Raw genomic sequence first — 19122 nt, forward strand, 5'->3', positions numbered from 1 at the left:
AATACTCAACCAAATGAAACAACGCACGTTTTGATGGCAGCACGGCTCGTCCCCCTCTCTCTCGCAGCAAAAAATGCCTCCTGCTTTTACAGGGCTCTCAATCAGCCCTGGACCGCACCACTATCACCCTGAGTGCACCCATTTTGCACATTACCACACTCTGAACAAAGCTAGACAGTTTGTACTTATGTAACACAGATAATGAACACTTTTCTGAGGTATGTAACTTCCTCCAATCACCCCTCAAATGCGTGACAAATCACTAGACACAGGAAACCCCCATCCCTTGGTTCTGACCCGTGATGTCAGTAATGACATCATCAAACACACCAGAAATGATCGGCGGCTCCTCCCCAAACATTTTACTGCATGGTGACCAGACAAAGGAACAAAGAAAAGTGTGAGTATGCAGAAACAAACAATTAACGGTTCAAACCTACACCTTAATAAATCTAAACTGTAAATGTGTGTTTGCTTTAAACCAGTGCTTGATGTAAGAATGTAATAATTTTAACACAAACCAACCCGTGGTAGTAAGTCCTGAAATGTTACACAGAAGCAATGATAACATCAAAGCAAACTGAAATCAAATACCATGTGTAAATAACTAGAGCAATGTATGAAATAAATGTGGACAAATGTACACAAGCACCAAGGGACACGTGGTGAGTGCGTGGAATCTCACCTACTTTGTCACACGTTAACAAAAACAAAAGTTGAGTAACACACTTCTAGAGACAACAAATCATGAGACATTTTTCTAAAAAGAATGCATATCACATGTCAGTCAGTCATTAATTTATTTCATTTGTAAAGAAGTACTTTTTCTGATTTCTGTCATTCTTGCTGGAAAATGATATGATAAACAGAATATGTTTAGGTGAACCATTGGTAGAAAAAATTAAATATCGATTCTAGGGAATAGAATCAATCCTAAAACTCGTCGGAACCCCCCCCCCACCCACCAGGTAGTAAACACCTTTCTTACTTCCAATGAAGGGTTACACTCATAACCGGCGTGTTCATTGCGGTTACAGGAGGTTTCCCACCGACCTGTCGGCCCTGCTGCTAGGAGACCTGTACTACACCCGCCTGTCGCTCAGCGGTGTTTCAGAGCACCTATCCCACAGTGCACTGCTGGAGCTCCACCAGATACTGCACGCCAACCTCTCCTCCAACATCTCCACGGTACGTTTTGCAGGCACGGCAGCAGGCTGGAAGATCATTTAAACGCAAGAGTTTGCGTTTGTCATTAAAGCAGCATTAGTACCTGTGAGCCGTCGAGAGAATATCCAGGAATAACATAAATATGTTGATATTTTTGCCACCAATGATTGAATTGTTTTCTCTCTCAGATCCGCCTGCTGACTCTAAGGATTCTCTCTCAGTTTGAGGCAGAGCTCCCCCCACAGACTGAGGTACGACCACATTCTTATAAAACTCATATATAGAAAAACAATGAGCTCATTTACTTATTTGCGTGAGTGGCTGCCGCTCTGTGCAGGGTGAGGAGAATGTGGAGGTGCAGCCGGTGTTTGCAGTTTGCCTGCAGGCGGAGCTGGTGCCGGCTTCGGTGCAGGACTACAGGGACAAGCTGCTTCACCTCCGGAAGCTGAGACACGACCTGGTGCAGCGCAGTCTGCCTCAGGGGCCGCCCGGCACCTTCCAGCAGGTACAGACACAAGCACTTCCTGACTGTTCTTTCTTCTTCTTTTCATGGAAAATAGCAACGCCATGATAGTGTTCATCTATTCTTCTGTGTGTAAATGTAAGACATGCTCATTTTTCCTTCAGGTGCCTCTGCGTTACCTCATCGCAATGCTGTTTGTCAACTTCAGGCCACTGTGGGACGCGGTCATTGAACTTCTCGTGTGAGTATAAAAGGATCCCGCCAAATTAAATTCAGCTGACATAAACAAACGTACACTGTTTGGATTCATTGAGTTATTTACTTTTTGTCGGTCGCGCACTTTTCAAATAAGGTCAACATTTTATTGTCCCTTTGAACCCATCTATTTTAAATGAGGAATGCTAAACAATGCTAACATGCTTTGCTGTTTAAAAAAATAAATAAATAAATAACTTTGAGTCTGGAATTAAATTAGTCTCTTTCCTCCTCTCAGGAGCCATGCCAGAGGGATGGACAACAAGGACTTCTGGAGGGTCTACCATGAACAACTGGAGATGGTGGCAGGGCTGGCTGGTAAGGCTGCCTGCTGTGTTGCAGGACCCTGGTGCTTCATATTGTCACGAGTTCCATGGAAAGTCTACATGCTGGGACTCCCAGCGTTGGTGTATGGAACTGCTAGGGGAAATAGGGCAACTTGACTAAAGTAGATCTTCCACTCTGTACTATATATATACACAGGGTTTCCGCAGGGTCTTAAAAGTCTAAAATAGTCTAAAATTTCAAAATCTAAATTTTAGGCCTTAGAAAGTCTTTAATTCGCAAAAGAATTTTGTTCTATGTCTTAAATAATTTTAAATAATTTAATAATTTAAATTCCCCTAGGTCCATGTAATGCTACCTCTAATTCTCATTCAAATGTTTTTTCTTTTATTCTTTTGTAGTTCTTTCTTTCGATAGTCCAAATATATATTTGCTATATATGTACAGATCATTATTACACTGTCGCTTTATTCAGTTTTAATAATTGTATATACTTTGCAAGTACTTTTGTGACTTTTCTGTGTACTTTTCTGTCGTAAAAAAGGTCTTAAATTTCATTCACAAAGGTCTTAAAAAGTTCTTGAAAAGTCTTAAATATGACGTGTTGAAACCTGCAGAAACCCTGTTTATATCTGGACTACACACCAGCCCATTGCACATACTATATACTATTTCTGCACATTCGGAACTCAAACCATTCAGCCTCCTTTTTTTTGTTTTGTTAAACAGCTATTTTGTATAGATTTGTGTATTTCATATTAATGTCTTATATGTTTGTTTGTTTATGGCAAACTCCTTGTAAATGTAACTTACTTTTTGGCAATAAAGCTGATTCTGATTCTGTATGTCACAGAAAAAGAATTGCAGGAGAGCGCCGAGGATGATGAAGAAGAAGAGTGTGGTCTTCAGGGCGAGCCGGGCTGCGACGTCATCGAAAGCGGAGACATGGGGGTGCTGTTCCTAGAGCAGCTGAAGTTGACATCCAACCCCAACGAGAGGACGGACTTCCCTAACTTCCGCAGCCTGCTGTGGCGCTGCATGACGGAGTTTCCCGACAGAGTGGAGCCACGTAGCCGGGAGCTGAGCCCGCTGCTGCTCAGGTTCATCAGGTTAGTGGTCAGAGTGTTAAGGAGATGTATTTAGGAAAAAGGTTTTTAGCAAAAAATTGCCCGATTGATCTTTTTCCAAATATGCTTTAAGTCTGGAAGTATCTAGCCTGATGTTATTTTTGTTTTCAGGAATGAGTTTTACCCCGCCGACCTGTTGGTGGCACCCACTCAGGACTTGAGGAAGGTGAGTGACGCTGCCCTGGAGGAGTCTGGGATGGCTGTGGAGGAAGAGGAGGAGAGAGAGGAAGAGGAGCAGGAGGCGCAGGAGGGAGGCAGACAACAGAGGAAGGCTCTTCCAAGGAGAGCTGCCGCAAAGTAAGACATCAGGATCACACTGAATGTTGTTTCCACCTGCCTTGTGAAAGTCCTTACTATTACACAAGTCTGGTTTCCTACTTGTTAAGGTAATGATATTTTTAGGGCTGTCCTTGATTAAAGAAATTCTTGGTAGTTGATTTAATCGACAGATCTGTAAAACAAAAGCACCCCTTCAAATCTTGTGTTTACTTGAGATGTTTAATAATACCTTTGATAATACTGTTATACAATATCTGGGTTTCAGGGCCCTTACCATATAAATATGTGTTGATACCTACTGTAAACAAAACCCCTTTTATTTAATAAAAGAAGCCACATTTCTAAAATGGAAGATGTTGTCTAAACCTAAGCAGAGGGCTGTTTCACAAAAGCAGAATTTATAAATCCAGGATAACTGATGAAGCGAGGCTTGACTAGTCTAATCAGAGCATTCTGGCTTGGTGCGTTTCACAGATCACAGATTTAATGATGCTAAAATGGAGAATATATATATATATCGTATATATGGACATAGAAAAGAAAGACGCTGATAAATTGGACTCCAAAATGTATAAACTATGAAGATAATTAAGTGATAAACTCAATGCGCACTGTAAACATGACTGTAACAGAGTATTCAACAGTTATTTCCCCCCAGCAAAATATTAGGTCGAAAACCATTGAGGTGTCCTCTCCCTGTTGTTACATGAATGTACAGTAGCCTGCACTATATTGTTACTGGTCCAATGAACTAAGACTATAATTTGGGAGGATTGTACAGTAAGGATAGGTTTTTATAATTGTACAATCCTCTCAAATAATAGTCCCAGTTCACTGGAGAGAACACAAATTGTGTGCTAAGAATGGCAAATAAAATGCACATGGAAGAGTAACCTACATGATCCTTAATTGTTAAAGAATAAAAAAAATTAAAAAAAATCATCTAAAAAGATGTATTGGTCTCTGACCAGTCAGTCATTGTTAGAACCACTATAGAAACACACATATAGCACTTTATATACTGCCCTTCATTACTGACTTCATTTAAAACACATCAGCCTTTTCTAATTATTTCAAACAATTGCCATAATATATTCATCAAACTTACAATATAACAATTTAAACAGCAGTCTTCAAACAACAATATAACAGTACCAACGACTGTCACATGAATAATTAAGGCTCCAGGATTAATAAATCCTGGCTGTTAGCCTGGCCAGGAGCAGGCTAGCTGCACAGAATAAATCTCCATGGAAAGTTAGGTGCTTTTATGAAACAGAGTCAAGGCTTAAGTCATCCAGGATAATGGGGAAATCCCAGCTTAATCCGTTATCTAGGTTTTGTGAAATAGCCCTCAGTTGTTCAAAAGCTTTGCTGCATAAATAGTCTGGAATTGCCAACATTTTGATTTAAATCAAAACAAATCAGGATCTGATCAAAGAAAAGAAAGAAGAACGGCCAAAATTTGGTCCAACCAAAAGAGGTGGTCTCGTTCCGGATCAAACTGAACCATGGTCCGGTTTGTTTCTAGTGTGAAAGCATTTTTTGGATGGTTCAGACTTTCGGGCCAAATACTGGAAGCTCTGGCAGGCTATCTTGGTGTTATAAGACCGGGGAAGCTCCTTTAAGGAATACCTCAGTGCTTAGTGTGTAGGTGAGAGAGGGTAACGGGGTCAGAGCAGACAGCTGTCGGCTATCGGAGCAGAGAATGTATCAGCAGTTTACTTGTTAAGTGGTAGTAAATGTACAATGTAGGTTTCAGTTTGTCTCTGGATAAATGCTGCAGCCCCTCAAACCCCAAGTAGCCTAAAGTTCCCGTGCCGTGCTTCTCAACAACGCAACAAAACAAAAAGAGCCGCGACAGCGCGGGGAGTGCAGTGGCCAGTTGGAAAAACTCCGACACAGAGAGAGGATACGCGAGGAAGGGGAAGCCCGTCTACAGACCCATCAATTACAACTGCCGGGAGACGCAGCTCATGTATGTGATGACAACAGGACGTAGTTTTGTCACGTATAGGTCTTTAGTGCGCTTGCATAACTACAGTGTGAAACTAAAACTTACCGGATCCTATGCAAAAACATGAACCTCGATTTGGACTTTCAGGTGGGAAAGCCCCCTAAATCTGACCAGATTTTTGATACCAGCTTTGACAGTTTTTGATGGTATCGATACAGAACCTAAAAGAACTTACCTAACTCATACCTAGCCCTAATCATGATAAGCTTTACAACTACGATGCAGGGATATACAAAAGTTTTGGTTGTTTCTTTATGACCAGTACAACTGTACTGGGGGTATATTGTCTGGAAGCATAATTTAACCCTGATTGGGAATTGTCTTTTTTTCTTTCAGACAGCTGATTGTCCATCTAAAGGTGTTCGCCAAATTCACCAACCCTCGCTCCCTCTACATGGAGAGCAGCCTCAGTGAGCTCTATAACCAGGTAATCCTAAAACATTACACACACCTTGTCTTCAAACAATAGTAACGTCAGAGCTGCCTGATACTGGCACCCCTCTATGTATTTCTGTTCTATATTTTCTGTTTTAATATATTAAGGTTAAGTATTTTCTAAGGCATCGAACCAACATGACACGTTTCTCTCTGTTTTCAGTTGCTCTGCCATCAGGACCAGCAGATCCAGCGAGTGGCACTGGAATGTGTTCTCACATACAAAGACTCCAACATAGTGCCATACAAGTAAGAAAACCACCTTAACCACCTGAAGAGATGGACAGAAAAGCAAATATACAGTAATGCGTCTCTCGAAACAACAATCTCCCATTCTTTTCTTTCCTCAATGAGGTGATTGTGTGTGTCTTGGATAGGAATCAGAGCTCTCGTCCTCCAGCCTCTATGGTTACAGGCGGATGCATGTTAACTTCCTCCTCAGTGCTGACTCCGCCTGACATCATGCCCTCAATTCTGTCTGTTATCAAGCTATCCGTTTACTGTACCTCCAGCAAGCCTGCAGACAGATGTGTATGTCTGAGGTAGTTTAGCATTACAGATGATTGTGTACGACTCTTTGTTCAGGACCAGTCAACACTGACCTGGTTCCAGGACAGTTTGACAGACAGCAGTGAACAGACCCTGGGATTCAGATTCATTTAGTGTGCTGTTCATCAATCTATATCTCATTAAGTGTTTTTTGAATACCATAGAATGAAAAGATTTATTTTATTTCTATGTTAAATGCACATATAGTATCATTATGATGCTAAATTATGGGCAATTAGGAGTTTTTTAAACCAAAGTTCTGAGTGTCTGCCTTGCGAATAAAGGCTTAGTACAAGACATTAAACTACTAGAAGCTGCAGGGGGGATGTGTTTGACCTTTGTTTTGTGTGTATGTGTTTGTGCAGGGAGAATCTTGAGAGGCTACTGGACGACAAACACTTCAAAGAGGAGATTGTTCATTTCAACATTACCGAGGAAACAGGAGTGGTTAATGCTTCACACAGAGCCAAACTCATCCCACTGCTCATGAGGTGTGTGTGTGTGTGTGTGTCAAAGAATGTTGACATCTAACACTGGAAACAAAGTCCATTATCCTACTGTAATTAACATATTATAACTCTTTGTAAATCTGTACAAAAAAACAAAGTGTAAAAACGTCAATATGAGGGGTTATGGGCCAGACTACCACTGGTAGGGCTAACAGGTAGCCTTACTCTGTCCGAAGTTTAGAATAAATTCACCTACCAGCACCTTGTAAGGATTTTTTACCTCCTAGACAGCATCTGTTTTCATCTTTATGCTAAGCTAAGCTAACGTCTCCTCGCTGTAGCTTCATATTTAACAGACAGGAGAGTGGAATCTTTTTTCTAATTTAGTCCGTGACAAGAAAGTAAAGGGTTTTTCCCCAAATGTCAAACAATTCCTTGAACTTACTAAGAATCACTCACTGCTTAAATGGGAGTATTTTTTTTATTGGAACTATAAAACAACATTGTGGTTTACATATTAGCTAATAAAACATTTCAAAGTTAAACTGATTTTTATCTGCCGGAAAGTAGCAGGCTTTTAAACGAGGAATGTGCTTTTATAGATTCTCTTTCTGCAGCCAGTCTGTCTGTCTCCCACACTTCCATTGTTGACGTTTTTATTAATAATATTGGTTCTGTGTTTCATTCATCTGGTGATTTGCATGGAATCAGCCTTGCTGGCTGCTTGATGCCAACATTATCTCTTTATTTCGGAAGCTTCTAAGCCTGAGATGTACTGTGGGAACAGTAGACATATTCATACATATATGATTGAAACAATAAAAGGATGCTTCTAATTACAGGAGTCATTTTTTACTTCCTGGTTTTTTATTACGTTGCCCACTAAAAACTCCAGCATACCATTTTTTATTATTTGTCTATTTTCTCAGTTAATAATTGATCACAGCTTTTCCAGAAGTAACTTACACTTCACTTTATCTAACATCACCAGCCCTGTGTTTGCCGTTTATGGTTCAGGATCCTGTTCGGCCGTCTGCGCAGTAAAGCAGGCAGTAAGTTTCAGGGGAAGGCGAGCGCCGCCACCCGGTCCTCCATTATCCTGCGTTTCCTGGCAGGTTGCCAAGCTGAGGAGCTGGGAATATTCATCGACCTGCTGCTGGAGCCCGTCTGCCATCACAGCCAAGGTAGGAGGACATGTCTGCGGTAGACAATGAACAATTTTCATTTGAGAGATGACGAGCAAAATCCAAAGTTGTTTTTTTGTTGGTTGAAAAATGACTTTCTCAGATCTTGCAGCATTTTGGCATCCTCAAGGTAATCTCTGGGCTCTGGTCCATCGTGTTGGATAATGTAGATTGCCAAGACCATTTCCGAATCGGGGCCTGAATCTTGTTAATTTCAACAATCAATTGTTGAAATTGTCCAAAAAATAGCAGTAATTGGCCACAACCATTTTCTAAAGTCCAAGAAGACATCTTCATGTCTTGTTTTGTGCAACCATGAGTCCAAAACTGAAAGATGTTCGATTTGTCGATAAATTGATATAAAACATAGCAAATTCTCATATTGAAAAGCTAGAACTCAGTCAAGATTGCTGCCAAAGAGGCTTCTACAAAGTACTGAATCAAGGGTTAGGGTAAAAAAGTAATGCTTTACTTATATTACTCACTGCTGAAAGTAACTAGTTACACTACTAGTAGCATTACTTTTGGATTACTCCATAAGATCACTTGAGATGCACCATTAACTTACTTGCCAAATAACAATATAAAGTTAAACCTCATGTATGCCCAGATTAACACAAACCCGTATTATAATGAGGACATACACAAGATCTCTCTTTTATGCTCTGTAATACCACAGAGCTGACAACAAAGTTGTGTTGAATGGCGCTGGAGTGTAAATTGATGGGTAGAAATAGGAATTTTATCCATTTAAAATTACATCTACGCAGCAAAGTGTGCAAATGTGAAGGGGTCTAAAAGCTTTGTGAAGCCACTGTATACGTCTCCATGGCACAAGGCTACATTTTTAGTGTTCTAGTTGAATTTTAACCCTAATCAACATACATTTTAGTTTCTCATTAGGATTGAAAATTCTCTGTGATAACTAAAATTATGTTTGAGAAGTGTATTTCCAAGTTCTTCTAACTGGTGGAGGTACTCTGGGCCCATTACTGCTTACATGTGTAGTTGATACATATGCAGCCCAGTACACAAGTCTCTCTTGACCTGATGCTCCCCTGAGACTGAGGTGTAAACAGCCTTTTACCAGTCCCTTGCCAACCTTTGTGTCCTCAGGTTCGTGCCTGGCAGCAGTGGACAAAGCCGTAGCGGAGACAGACGTGGCTGCCGTCCTGCCGCTGGGCCGTCAGCACAGCCTGCTGAACATCATCAATGTGCTGATCCAGAAACTGGGCCACCTCATCCACATCTACCTGCCCAAGGTGCTGCAGATCCTGCTGTGTGTCACCGCCTCGGTGTCCACCCTCCTGGACAACAACAGGGACCAGGTGAGAGCATCTCAAAAGTACCAAATGAAATTGGTTGAAGTGGTTCAGATACCGCTGCTGTATTACTGTCATTTAAAGTATTCTTACCTCAAAAAGTACAACACTGACTACGTTTACATGCACACCAATATTCAACTATTATTCCGAATATGACAGTATTCCAAATTTGATACAGGTCATGTAAACGGCATATTACGGTTGGATATTCCGAATAAGGCCTTTTCCCATAAATAAAGCATTTTCCGATTAAGACGTGGGATATTCCGGTATTATTCGGGTTTTAAATGCATTCTTTGGACATGTATACAGCGCATTCGGAATATGCGTCTCAATTGGGGTTTTTACCGTAGTTTACGCCCAGTTTACGGCCTCTTGTCTGTTTACGGCTTACGGTCAGCTCTGTGCGTTATGGTTGCTGTACACACACCAACCAGCCAACAGTTTGCAAGGCTGCAGACCTGATAAGAAGGAGAAACGCAGCTACTTTTAAACATTATCACATTATCATAGTCAGAAAATTGTCCTTTTCAGCATAAGGGCAAAAACCGGAATATTGTGTGCATGTAAACGTAGTCACTGTTACAACAGTATATAACAAAATGCCCTGCATTTAGAGATTCCAAAGAACCTCTGTGTCCTGGTGTCTCAGTGGTGAGTTGTTATTCTTTTGTCTGCAGCTGCGCGCGGGTTGCATCAGTCCCCTGAAGAACCTGAGGCGACTCGGTATCCTGAGGATCCAGGACTTTTTTGACGGCTTTGACTCCTACAGCTTCAGTGAAGACGAGCTGGATGCTGTCTTCCAGGCTGTGATCTGGCCTCAGGTGCGTGTTGCAAAAAGCTTTTGTGTTTTTACGTGGGTTTTTATTATGTTTTTATTTGGGTTTTTTGTCCATACATTTCTGGTTTACATTTCTTTCTTTCTTTCCAGGTGTGTCGCCTCCCCACAGAGAGCCCTTACTCCCCCACTCCTCTACTGAAACTCATCCATGTGTGGTGCAAAAATGCCAGGTTAGAGTCTTCCTCTCTTCTATCTGATCTATCTAACAAAAATGATCGTCACTAGTTAATAGTAGATGTCATTCAGAGTGAGTTTAAGGAAGTCCAACAATTTTCTTTGTCTGTCTGTCTCAGGTACTTCCCCCTCTTGGCCAAACAGAGGCCAAACCAGCCGGAGTGCGATGTTCTCCTTAACGTCTTCAGCCTCCTCTCAGCCAAAAACGCTTCCCCAGTGACCATCGCCATGGTAATGGACATAGCTGAGTCCCTAGCGACCGCTGAAGACTTTGTTGCCTCAGAGGCCGAGACAGAGCTGAGCGTCAACGGCTGTGTGTTCCCGGAGCCTAAAGAGGGCGCTCTCGTCACTGCAGGTCAGCAGAAGTTGTTTTATATCTTGTAACTCCGTGTCAGGCTAATTGTTGCTACTGGCCAAAGTTAAATGTGCATGTTGTACCTCCTCCAGACTCATTAAGTAAGGGCTCCAGAGTGCTGCTGCCTCACGTATCCACGCTGCTGCAGTACCTCAGCGGAGTCGTACGCAACACCGACAGACTCAGGAAGAAGAAGTTCAGGGCACACGTGGCCAAAGAGCTCAACATCCTCTCCAAGTTAGTGTGTTATTTGGATGAGAACACACTATAGTTTTTCTGTATTACTGTATGTAAGATTTGACTCAGACCTACACTACCGGTCAAAAGTTTGGGGTCACTTCGAAATTTCCATTCCACTCCATTACAGACAGAATACCAGCTGACCCCAAACTTTTGACCGGTAGTGTATATGCAGTCGTCTCATCAAACTTAATTTTTTTATGCGTGACTTTTTCTCTGCCAGGGTCAGTCGATTTGTGAGTGACAAGGAGCAGAGCTCGGTGCTCATCAGCCTGTTGCTGCCCTACCTCCAGAAATGCCACAATCCTGAAGTAAGACTAACAGCTTATTATGTGTTTGTTGCTTAAAAGAGACTGATTCAAAACTTGATTATGTAGTAGTCAAATATTTTCTGAAAAAAATCAAACGGTTTCTACCTTAGAACAGAGCCACCAGGGCTGTGTGTAGCACAATGAATGAACGTTCAGGTCAGAACCATGGTTATTGATTTTGGTCATACAATAGTGACAGAGGTGGGATTTGCAGGTGTCATGAAAAGCATCTGTGCCTGGTGTGCTCAACTCAGAACAACGAAATGTTGTTGGGAGGTCTTTGTAATAGAGTGTGGGTCTTCTTGCTGCCCACGAATAACCTTCCTGTGTGTTTTTATTTCAGGAGACAGAAATCGACGTCCTGGCCACAGTGCAGAACCTGCTGCGACAGTGTGTGCAGCCCTCGGCCTTCCTGCGGCCGCTCAGCAAACTCTTCTCCATCATCCACAACAAGCTGCCCAGGCAGGCCCTCACTAATGTCTTCCAGGTACAGCAGAGCACCGAACACAAATATTATGTTTACAGTAGGGCTGTCAGTCGATTAATCGCGTTAGTGTCATAGTTTACTTGCGATTAATCGCAAAGTAATCATACCTTTTTCTTTATCTGTTCTAAATGTACCTTAAAAGTGATATTTTTTTTATGCTCAATTGGTATTTGAGGCTGGACGTACTCCGGTGTAACTCAATTCACATCAACAGTACATACTTGTAGAGAGAATCATCTGGAAGGCTTTGAAACTCAACTTGCCATTAAAAAACACTTTTCTGCTCAAGGAGCTTTGTTCCTGCTAGCCATCTACTCCCTCTGGATGTATATAAGACCCGCTTCTATAACGCCTTCTCAACCTCCGGTGCAGGCAGACACCCCCCGTCACCTACTGACTGCCTGTGCAGTGGACAGAGGGGTGGAGAGAGCTGCTGCGCTGTTTAGTGTTTAATCGAGGCTCTGTGGACTGCGTGCATGGGAATGAATTATACATGGAAATATATTTGAACATACTCATAAGTTGTTAAGAGAGTCTGAAAAGTCGCAAAATCTAGCAAGAAATTTGCCAAGTTGGCAACACTGTCCACAACGTTACTGCTGCAGCTTCCATATTTCCCAGACTACGGAGCAAAATCACAGAACGCGCATGCGTTAACAAAATTAGTGCCGTTATGTAAATGTGAGTTAACTTGTTATTAACGCGTTTTTTTATGACTTAAATGTGTAGTTACTACTGCACTGAACTGCTGGAATTTCACCTACGGCAGCAGCCTGATCCATGTGAGAGATCACTGACTGCATGAATTCATCATACAGTCAACAGAGTCATATATGTAGCTTCTAGACTGTATGTGTGTATTTCCAGTTTCCAGGACAAAAGCAGCACACACTTGATATAATTCGATGCTGCTGTAAATTATGTTTACATATGAATAATAAAAAAAACTGAATATGTTGAATATCACTAAAAATGAGATGATTTGTGACTTTCTGTTGATATAAAGCCCAGATTTGCCTCAAAATCATTGATGAATTATTTTTTTTATTAATACTTATATTATTAATCTCTAATGTATCTGTGCTGCTCTGCTTTCAGACTCTGTCAGATCTGGAGCCTTCACTCACGTACATCACTGATTTAGCAACAAAGGTAAATTTATTACATCACATTAAATGTTATGTTATTATTAGTTATACATTAACCAGGAAGTTCAGAGATGTTTTCTTGAATTATTAATCTAACTCCTCCAGACCTGCCGATTGTAATCTCTAATCACCCCTCCCTCTGCAGTTAAACGCGTTCGACAGTCGACACTTGGATGAGATCTACTTTGACGTGCGTCTGGCGGCGTTCCAAGACGCCACCAGGCGAGTCAAAGACATGACGACTCTGGACCTGGACTACATCAGCACCATCATGCACAACTGCTTCCACACCTTTGAGGTAAGCAGATATGACACAGATATACTGTCTAAAGTAACACTACTTGGCTACTTTGATAACTTTGATTGATTTCTTCCCTTACAGATTGGCGACATGTCGCTGGGAGACAACGCCACCTTGTGTCTGTCAGCAGTGATCACCCAGCTGGCGGCGGTCGGGGCTGGAGAGCAGCTCTACAAGGACATCGTTCAACACACCATCCTGGACGCCGTACACAAGGGGCTTCGCAGCAAGACAGAGGTGGGAACACACACCTTTCCTCCCCATTTCTAAACACAGCAGCTGTATCATGGACACCAGCACCAGCACTTTTTGAACTACGCACTTTAATTATTACAGTTACTTTTTGTCGTATTGTCTGTACAGTCATATGTGCCCTTCTTTATGTCCTAAGATGCTTCGTTGATCTTATGTTTATGTTTTTATATTGATTTTCGATTGGTTGCATGTTGGTGTTGTGAAGCAACAGATTGTAGCGATATGCCCAAGACAAATTCCCCCTCTGGGACAATCAAGTGTATTCTATTCTATTCTCTAAATATAGGGCTGCAACCAACATGGCTGGTAGATTTTCAAAGTTACCAGCCAATCAGATTTTCCACTAGCTAAATTATTTTCCAGGGAAAATAAACCAGAATATGAGTGCCACTGAATACATTTAAACATCCATGTTTCTTTAAATTGTTTTTATTTGGGTTAAAATAAAAAATATAAACATTTACTTTCAAAACAACCATGTTATAACATAATAGCTTAACGGTGAACAGAAGATGAAGATCATATATCAGTCCCCCTCTGAGTCTGTGCCCCTCTGGATATACTCAGTTCCTGCTGCTCGCTCTTTGCGTACAAACTCTTTATCGTCCCGTGTGTCTGCAGCCTTCCTCTTTTGGTTTTTTAACTCCCGTAAAATATCTCCACTTATGTTGTGTTTTTTCCTAACTAACTTGACTACTTAATTTCAGCTCCTCTGGTTTATTTCGCGCCATTCCGTTCATCTTCTCTGTTTCAGTGTAACTCGTAATCGCTACCACACACACGTAGCCAAAGGTTGTATGACACGTCACGACACAGTGTTGCCAGATAAAGATGACGTTTCTAACCCAAACGCACACAACACTGCCCAAATTCCTTGGCTTTACAATGTTACCTGTCAAGTAAATTTTTACCCGCATGTGGCGTGTTGGCAGGTGTTAATTTAAAGCCCTGGCTGCTGATTATTTTCACAGTTGATTAATCTGTTGATTATTTTCTTGATTAATCAATTAGTTGTTTGGTCTATAAAATGTCAGAAAATGATGAAAAATGTTGATCAGTGTTTCCCAAAAGCCCAAGATGACGTCCTCAAATGTCTTGTGTTGTCCACAACTCAAAGATATTCAGTTTACTGTCACAGAGGAGAGAAGCAACAAGAAAATAATCACATTCAGGAAGCTGGAAGAATCTTTGCAGCTCTTTGTAAATACCCACCATGTTTAAAAGTGTGGCCTCTCCCCTCCCCCAGAGTGTGCAGCATGAATACACGTCGGTGCTGGCCTGCCTGGTGAAGACCTTTCCTACCAGGAAGGAGTTCAGAGACCTGGTGCAGCTCACCAACTACAGTGATCTCGAGTCTGACTTCTTTGAGCACATGAAGCACATCCAGGTAAGAGAGAATCAATCTTCATTTGAGATCGATCTTTTAGGAGGCTCTTTTGAGTGAAGATATTGGTATCATATGAAGGCTAACGTTTGGCGAGTGATAAACTGCCAAATGGCCATTTTTACAGATGTATGGCTTTAGGTTTACCGTCTCTGCATCACACCCTATGCACTTAAAAAAACACTTTATACTACTATCTTTTGTAACTTTGGGCTCAATTCTTAACAACATTAATATTTTTAACAATGCCCCAGTTTATAGTGTTAACAATTTACAGCATTAGTTCTCTGAGAATCTCTTTCATATCCAAGCAAAACTTATATTGTAATCCAATTAATATTAAATCAAATTAAATCTAATTAGAAATCAAATCCAATCATTACCTTGTGAATTGGAATCAAACCGATTCAGGAAATCAGTGGTGATACCCAGCCCTAGTCATACGTGTGTGTGTGTGTGTGTGTTTTCTTCCTGTTTAGATCCACCGTCGGGGCCGTGCCCTCAGGAAGTTAGCCAAGCAGCTGACCGAGGGCCAGGTGGTGATGACACCGCGTTCCCTCCAGAATTACATCATGCCGTACGCCATGACCGCCCTGCTAGATGAGAAGATGCTCAAGGTGACTCAGACGTGCATTCAGAACTTTGAGATAAAAATACCTGTGGTTTGTGTGTGTGTGTCTGACCCCTCCCGTCCTCCCACACACTGCAGCATGAGAGCATGATATCGGCGTCGGTGGAGGTAGTGGGCGCTGTGTGTCGGAGGCTGACATGGTCCAAGTACCTGTACTACCTCAAACACTTTGTCCACATCCTGCAGACAGGGCAGGCTGAGCAGAAACTGGCTGCCAGGTGGGTTCCTCTGTTACCGTTTTGCATTGTTTCCACTGACCTTTTGATTTGTTGAAGCATTTCGTTAGCTTTGTATTAAGAGACTCCCTCTCCTCCTACTTTCCTTTTCTCCCTCGTGTTGTACCGCTATAACTCCAGTTTGCTGGTCACAGTGCTGGAGGCTTTCCATTTTGACCACGAGACCCTCAACAGAGAAATGGAGGCTGCCAAGGCCAGAGAGGGTGAGTGACTGATCCCTTTTTATTTTCTTCTCTTTTTTTTTAAATCCTGCTTGTTTGAAAGAGCTCAGACTACTTTAAAGAAACACAAAGTCTGATAAATTTAGATGCCATAATGCGTCCAATTTCAGATTGATAAAACAAAACATCCTAAATCAATCTACGTATCTTTATCAAGCCGGGAGTGTTGCAGTGGACGCAGATGATGATGATGAGGAGCAAGCTGCAGCCGACGAATCGGACGCAAGCGACGACGAGGAGGCGATGGAGGTGGACGGTAAGACCGCTCCATCGGATGTCCCCATGGAAACGGGCCCCACCAGTGGAGGAAAAGATGTCCTCTCTAAGGAAGCAGCCACCCCTGGAGCCAAGGGGCCAGCAGCTCCTTCTAAGCCCAGTGCAGTGGCCAGCGGGCTGCCGCAGAGCAAAGAGGAGCTGGAGTCTCTGATCAGCGGCATCCACACCACTGTTAGTAACAGCGTGCTGCCTCGCCTGCACAAGTGTCTCACTGCAAAGGTACCATTGTTCACACACACATACAGTCGTAATCTGTTCAGGAAACGCTCTGAACAGCAGTGTAATATTGGAAGTATGTGTGTGTTGTCTAGATAAAGCGCGACGATGAGCACAAGGCAGTGAAGTCGAAGGATGTGAAGGATGAGGAGGTGGCGAGGATACCGATAGCCTTCGCCATGATCAAGCTGATGCAGTCTCTGCCTATACACATCATGGAGGCCAACCTGCCTGGGTATGTTTGTGTGTGTATGTGTGTGTAAATGGACTGCATTTATATAGCGCTTTTCTAGTCTTAACAACTACTCAAAGCGCTTTACACACTACAGGCAACAGTAAAAAACAGTAAGCCTCTATCGCTGCAACAAGATAGTTTGAAAATGAGCGTTATGGGGGTAAAATTGCATATTTTGTCTGTCTGTGTGGTAAATATTTTTGTGTGTCATCCAGGATCCTGATCAAGGTGTGTGTGGTGCTGAGGAACCGCTTCCAGGAGATCCGCGACGTGGCGAGGGGAACTCTGGTGAAGATCATCGAGACTTTAGGCTGCAAGTACCTGCAGTACCTGCTCAAAGAGATGCAGGGGCTCCTGGCCAAGGGCTACCAGGTAGGAACACACACGCACATGCACGCAACCACGCAAGCATGTCAGCATTGTCTTTAAAAATTCCTAATGTCTGTTTCTCTGTTTATGCCCCCCCCCCATCTCCAGGTCCACGTGCTAACATTCACAGTATACCAGCTGCTGTCCGTCCTCAGTCCGACCCTGAAGAGTGGAGACCTGGACCCATGCATGAACATGCTCATCGATGTAAGAACGCTTCACACCACAAACCCGCCTAGACTCCACTACGTCTAATAATAAAGGGGGCTTAGCATTTCTTCTTCTCCTCCCCTTTGGGCAGATCTTCAACAACGAGCTGTTCGGGCCTGTGGCCGAGGAGAAGGAGGTGAAGGGGATCGTCTCCAAGCTGATGGAGGCTCGACACAGCAAGAGCATGGACTCCTACGAGCTGCTGGCCCAGTTTTGCAGCAAGGAGAGCGTCACCAAGTTCATTTTGCCACTTAAGGAGGTGAGGGGATCAATATATTTAAACTCAGATGATTCAGGAAATCAGATGATTTGTTTTTTTCCCCTTAACCCTTGTGTTGTCTTCCCGTCAACCTTGAAAAAAACAATTTTTCCTGACGTTTGTTTTTGCTACATTTTTCTTCTACACGTTTTCAGCGCTTATTTCTACGTCCCATATTTTCTGATATAAAATAAAAATTGAAAACGGGTCAATGTGACCCGAAGTCCAAACAAAAGCAGTTATACATATACACAAACATCAAACTTTGACTTTCAGATTCTGGAGAATTCCTGCAGTCTGAAGGTGTGTAACCGGGTGAGTGCCGTGCTGCGGCGGCTGGTCCTGGGTCTGCTCGTCAACGAGGGCATGACTTCTCATGATATCTTACTGCTGTGCCATAGCCTGGTCAGCCAGAGTCTGCCGCTGCTCACCAAGAGAGACCGGTATGAATGAAGACACACTCACACCAATACACAGGCAATGACTTTGGTGCTTATTTACCACCGACAACACTGTGTGTGTATTTTGTAGAGAGAAAGCCTCAGCTAAGCCTCCCCCAGACCCCCGACTGCCTCCTCCCAGCTGTCTGCTCCTGCCTCCAACTCCAAAGAGAGGGGGTCAGAAAGCTCCCGTCAGCAGCCGGACCAACATGCACATCCTGGTGGACGCTGGCCTCAAGGTGCACATTAAAAACACTACCCGAGCTAGGATTCTGTAATGTAATGTGTAGATTAGTTTTTGTTTTCTGAAATGTTTGCCATCATCTGTGTCCTATCTTCAGCTGCTCCACCTGAGTCTGAAGAAATCTAAGGTGTCGTCGTCCGAGGCCTCGGCGCTGGAGATGCTGGATCCTTTCGTACTGCTGCTGCTCGACTGCCTCAACTCCATGCATGTCAAGGTACAATCATTTAATGTTTACACGGGTACCTTTTTTATCAGCCTCAAATTGAGATTATAACATGTACTCCCTCTTCCTTCGTCTCCCCCCCATCCCAGGTGATCACAGAGGCTCTGGTGGCGTTCACTTGGCTGTTAAAGTTCCCTCTGCCAGCAGTGGAGCAGAACGCCGACCAGCTGACTAAGCACCTCTTTGTCCTGCTGAAGGATTACTCCAAGGCCGGAGCCGCCCGCGGGGAGAACTACAACCTGGTCCAGAACTGCTTCAAGGTACCGCTAATAGTAATAATAAATACACCCTCATGTACACATCTGAAGATAAACAGGTGCTAGCTGAGGACAGGAAGTGTTTATGTTCCTGTAAGATAACTGCAACTTTCTGGAATATTATAAGACTTTTTAAGGGAAGGAAGAGTAATTAAATCATTAAAGAAATTACCTTTTTTTTTTTTAAACACAATTATGAATGCAATCATGCAAATGCGTTGGAGAAAAATAAAGACACAACTGCTGCTTTGATTTATGATGTTTATTCTGTCCA

The 19122-nt window shown here is 42.7% G+C and overlaps 1 protein-coding gene across 1 annotated transcript in view; it reads left to right on the plus strand.

The window, feature by feature from the left end:
• utp20 (UTP20 small subunit processome component) overlaps window positions 1–19122 on the plus strand; it is a 28850-nt gene that overhangs the window by 6295 nt on the left and 3433 nt on the right. Inside the window, exons 16-49 of the mRNA XM_031306493.2 lie at window positions 1038–1188; window positions 1356–1418; window positions 1505–1672; window positions 1795–1871; window positions 2124–2203; window positions 3024–3279; window positions 3409–3594; window positions 5930–6020; window positions 6192–6277; window positions 6943–7068; window positions 8044–8210; window positions 9327–9538; window positions 10216–10359; window positions 10467–10546; window positions 10670–10905; window positions 10998–11142; window positions 11369–11456; window positions 11800–11943; window positions 13042–13095; window positions 13237–13389; window positions 13474–13629; window positions 14894–15034; window positions 15511–15648; window positions 15741–15880; window positions 16019–16101; window positions 16277–16614; window positions 16707–16846; window positions 17062–17218; window positions 17324–17422; window positions 17517–17684; window positions 17961–18127; window positions 18216–18363; window positions 18466–18582; window positions 18681–18851. Coding sequence (XP_031162353.1) covers window positions 1038–1188; window positions 1356–1418; window positions 1505–1672; window positions 1795–1871; window positions 2124–2203; window positions 3024–3279; window positions 3409–3594; window positions 5930–6020; window positions 6192–6277; window positions 6943–7068; window positions 8044–8210; window positions 9327–9538; window positions 10216–10359; window positions 10467–10546; window positions 10670–10905; window positions 10998–11142; window positions 11369–11456; window positions 11800–11943; window positions 13042–13095; window positions 13237–13389; window positions 13474–13629; window positions 14894–15034; window positions 15511–15648; window positions 15741–15880; window positions 16019–16101; window positions 16277–16614; window positions 16707–16846; window positions 17062–17218; window positions 17324–17422; window positions 17517–17684; window positions 17961–18127; window positions 18216–18363; window positions 18466–18582; window positions 18681–18851 — 4870 coding nt within the window. The remainder of the gene's footprint in view (window positions 1–1037; window positions 1189–1355; window positions 1419–1504; window positions 1673–1794; window positions 1872–2123; window positions 2204–3023; window positions 3280–3408; window positions 3595–5929; window positions 6021–6191; window positions 6278–6942; window positions 7069–8043; window positions 8211–9326; window positions 9539–10215; window positions 10360–10466; window positions 10547–10669; window positions 10906–10997; window positions 11143–11368; window positions 11457–11799; window positions 11944–13041; window positions 13096–13236; window positions 13390–13473; window positions 13630–14893; window positions 15035–15510; window positions 15649–15740; window positions 15881–16018; window positions 16102–16276; window positions 16615–16706; window positions 16847–17061; window positions 17219–17323; window positions 17423–17516; window positions 17685–17960; window positions 18128–18215; window positions 18364–18465; window positions 18583–18680; window positions 18852–19122) is intronic.

Source organism: Sander lucioperca, chromosome 20 (assembly GCF_008315115.2).
Source record: "Sander lucioperca isolate FBNREF2018 chromosome 20, SLUC_FBN_1.2, whole genome shotgun sequence".
Classification (NCBI taxonomy): domain Eukaryota; kingdom Metazoa; phylum Chordata; class Actinopteri; order Perciformes; family Percidae; genus Sander; species Sander lucioperca.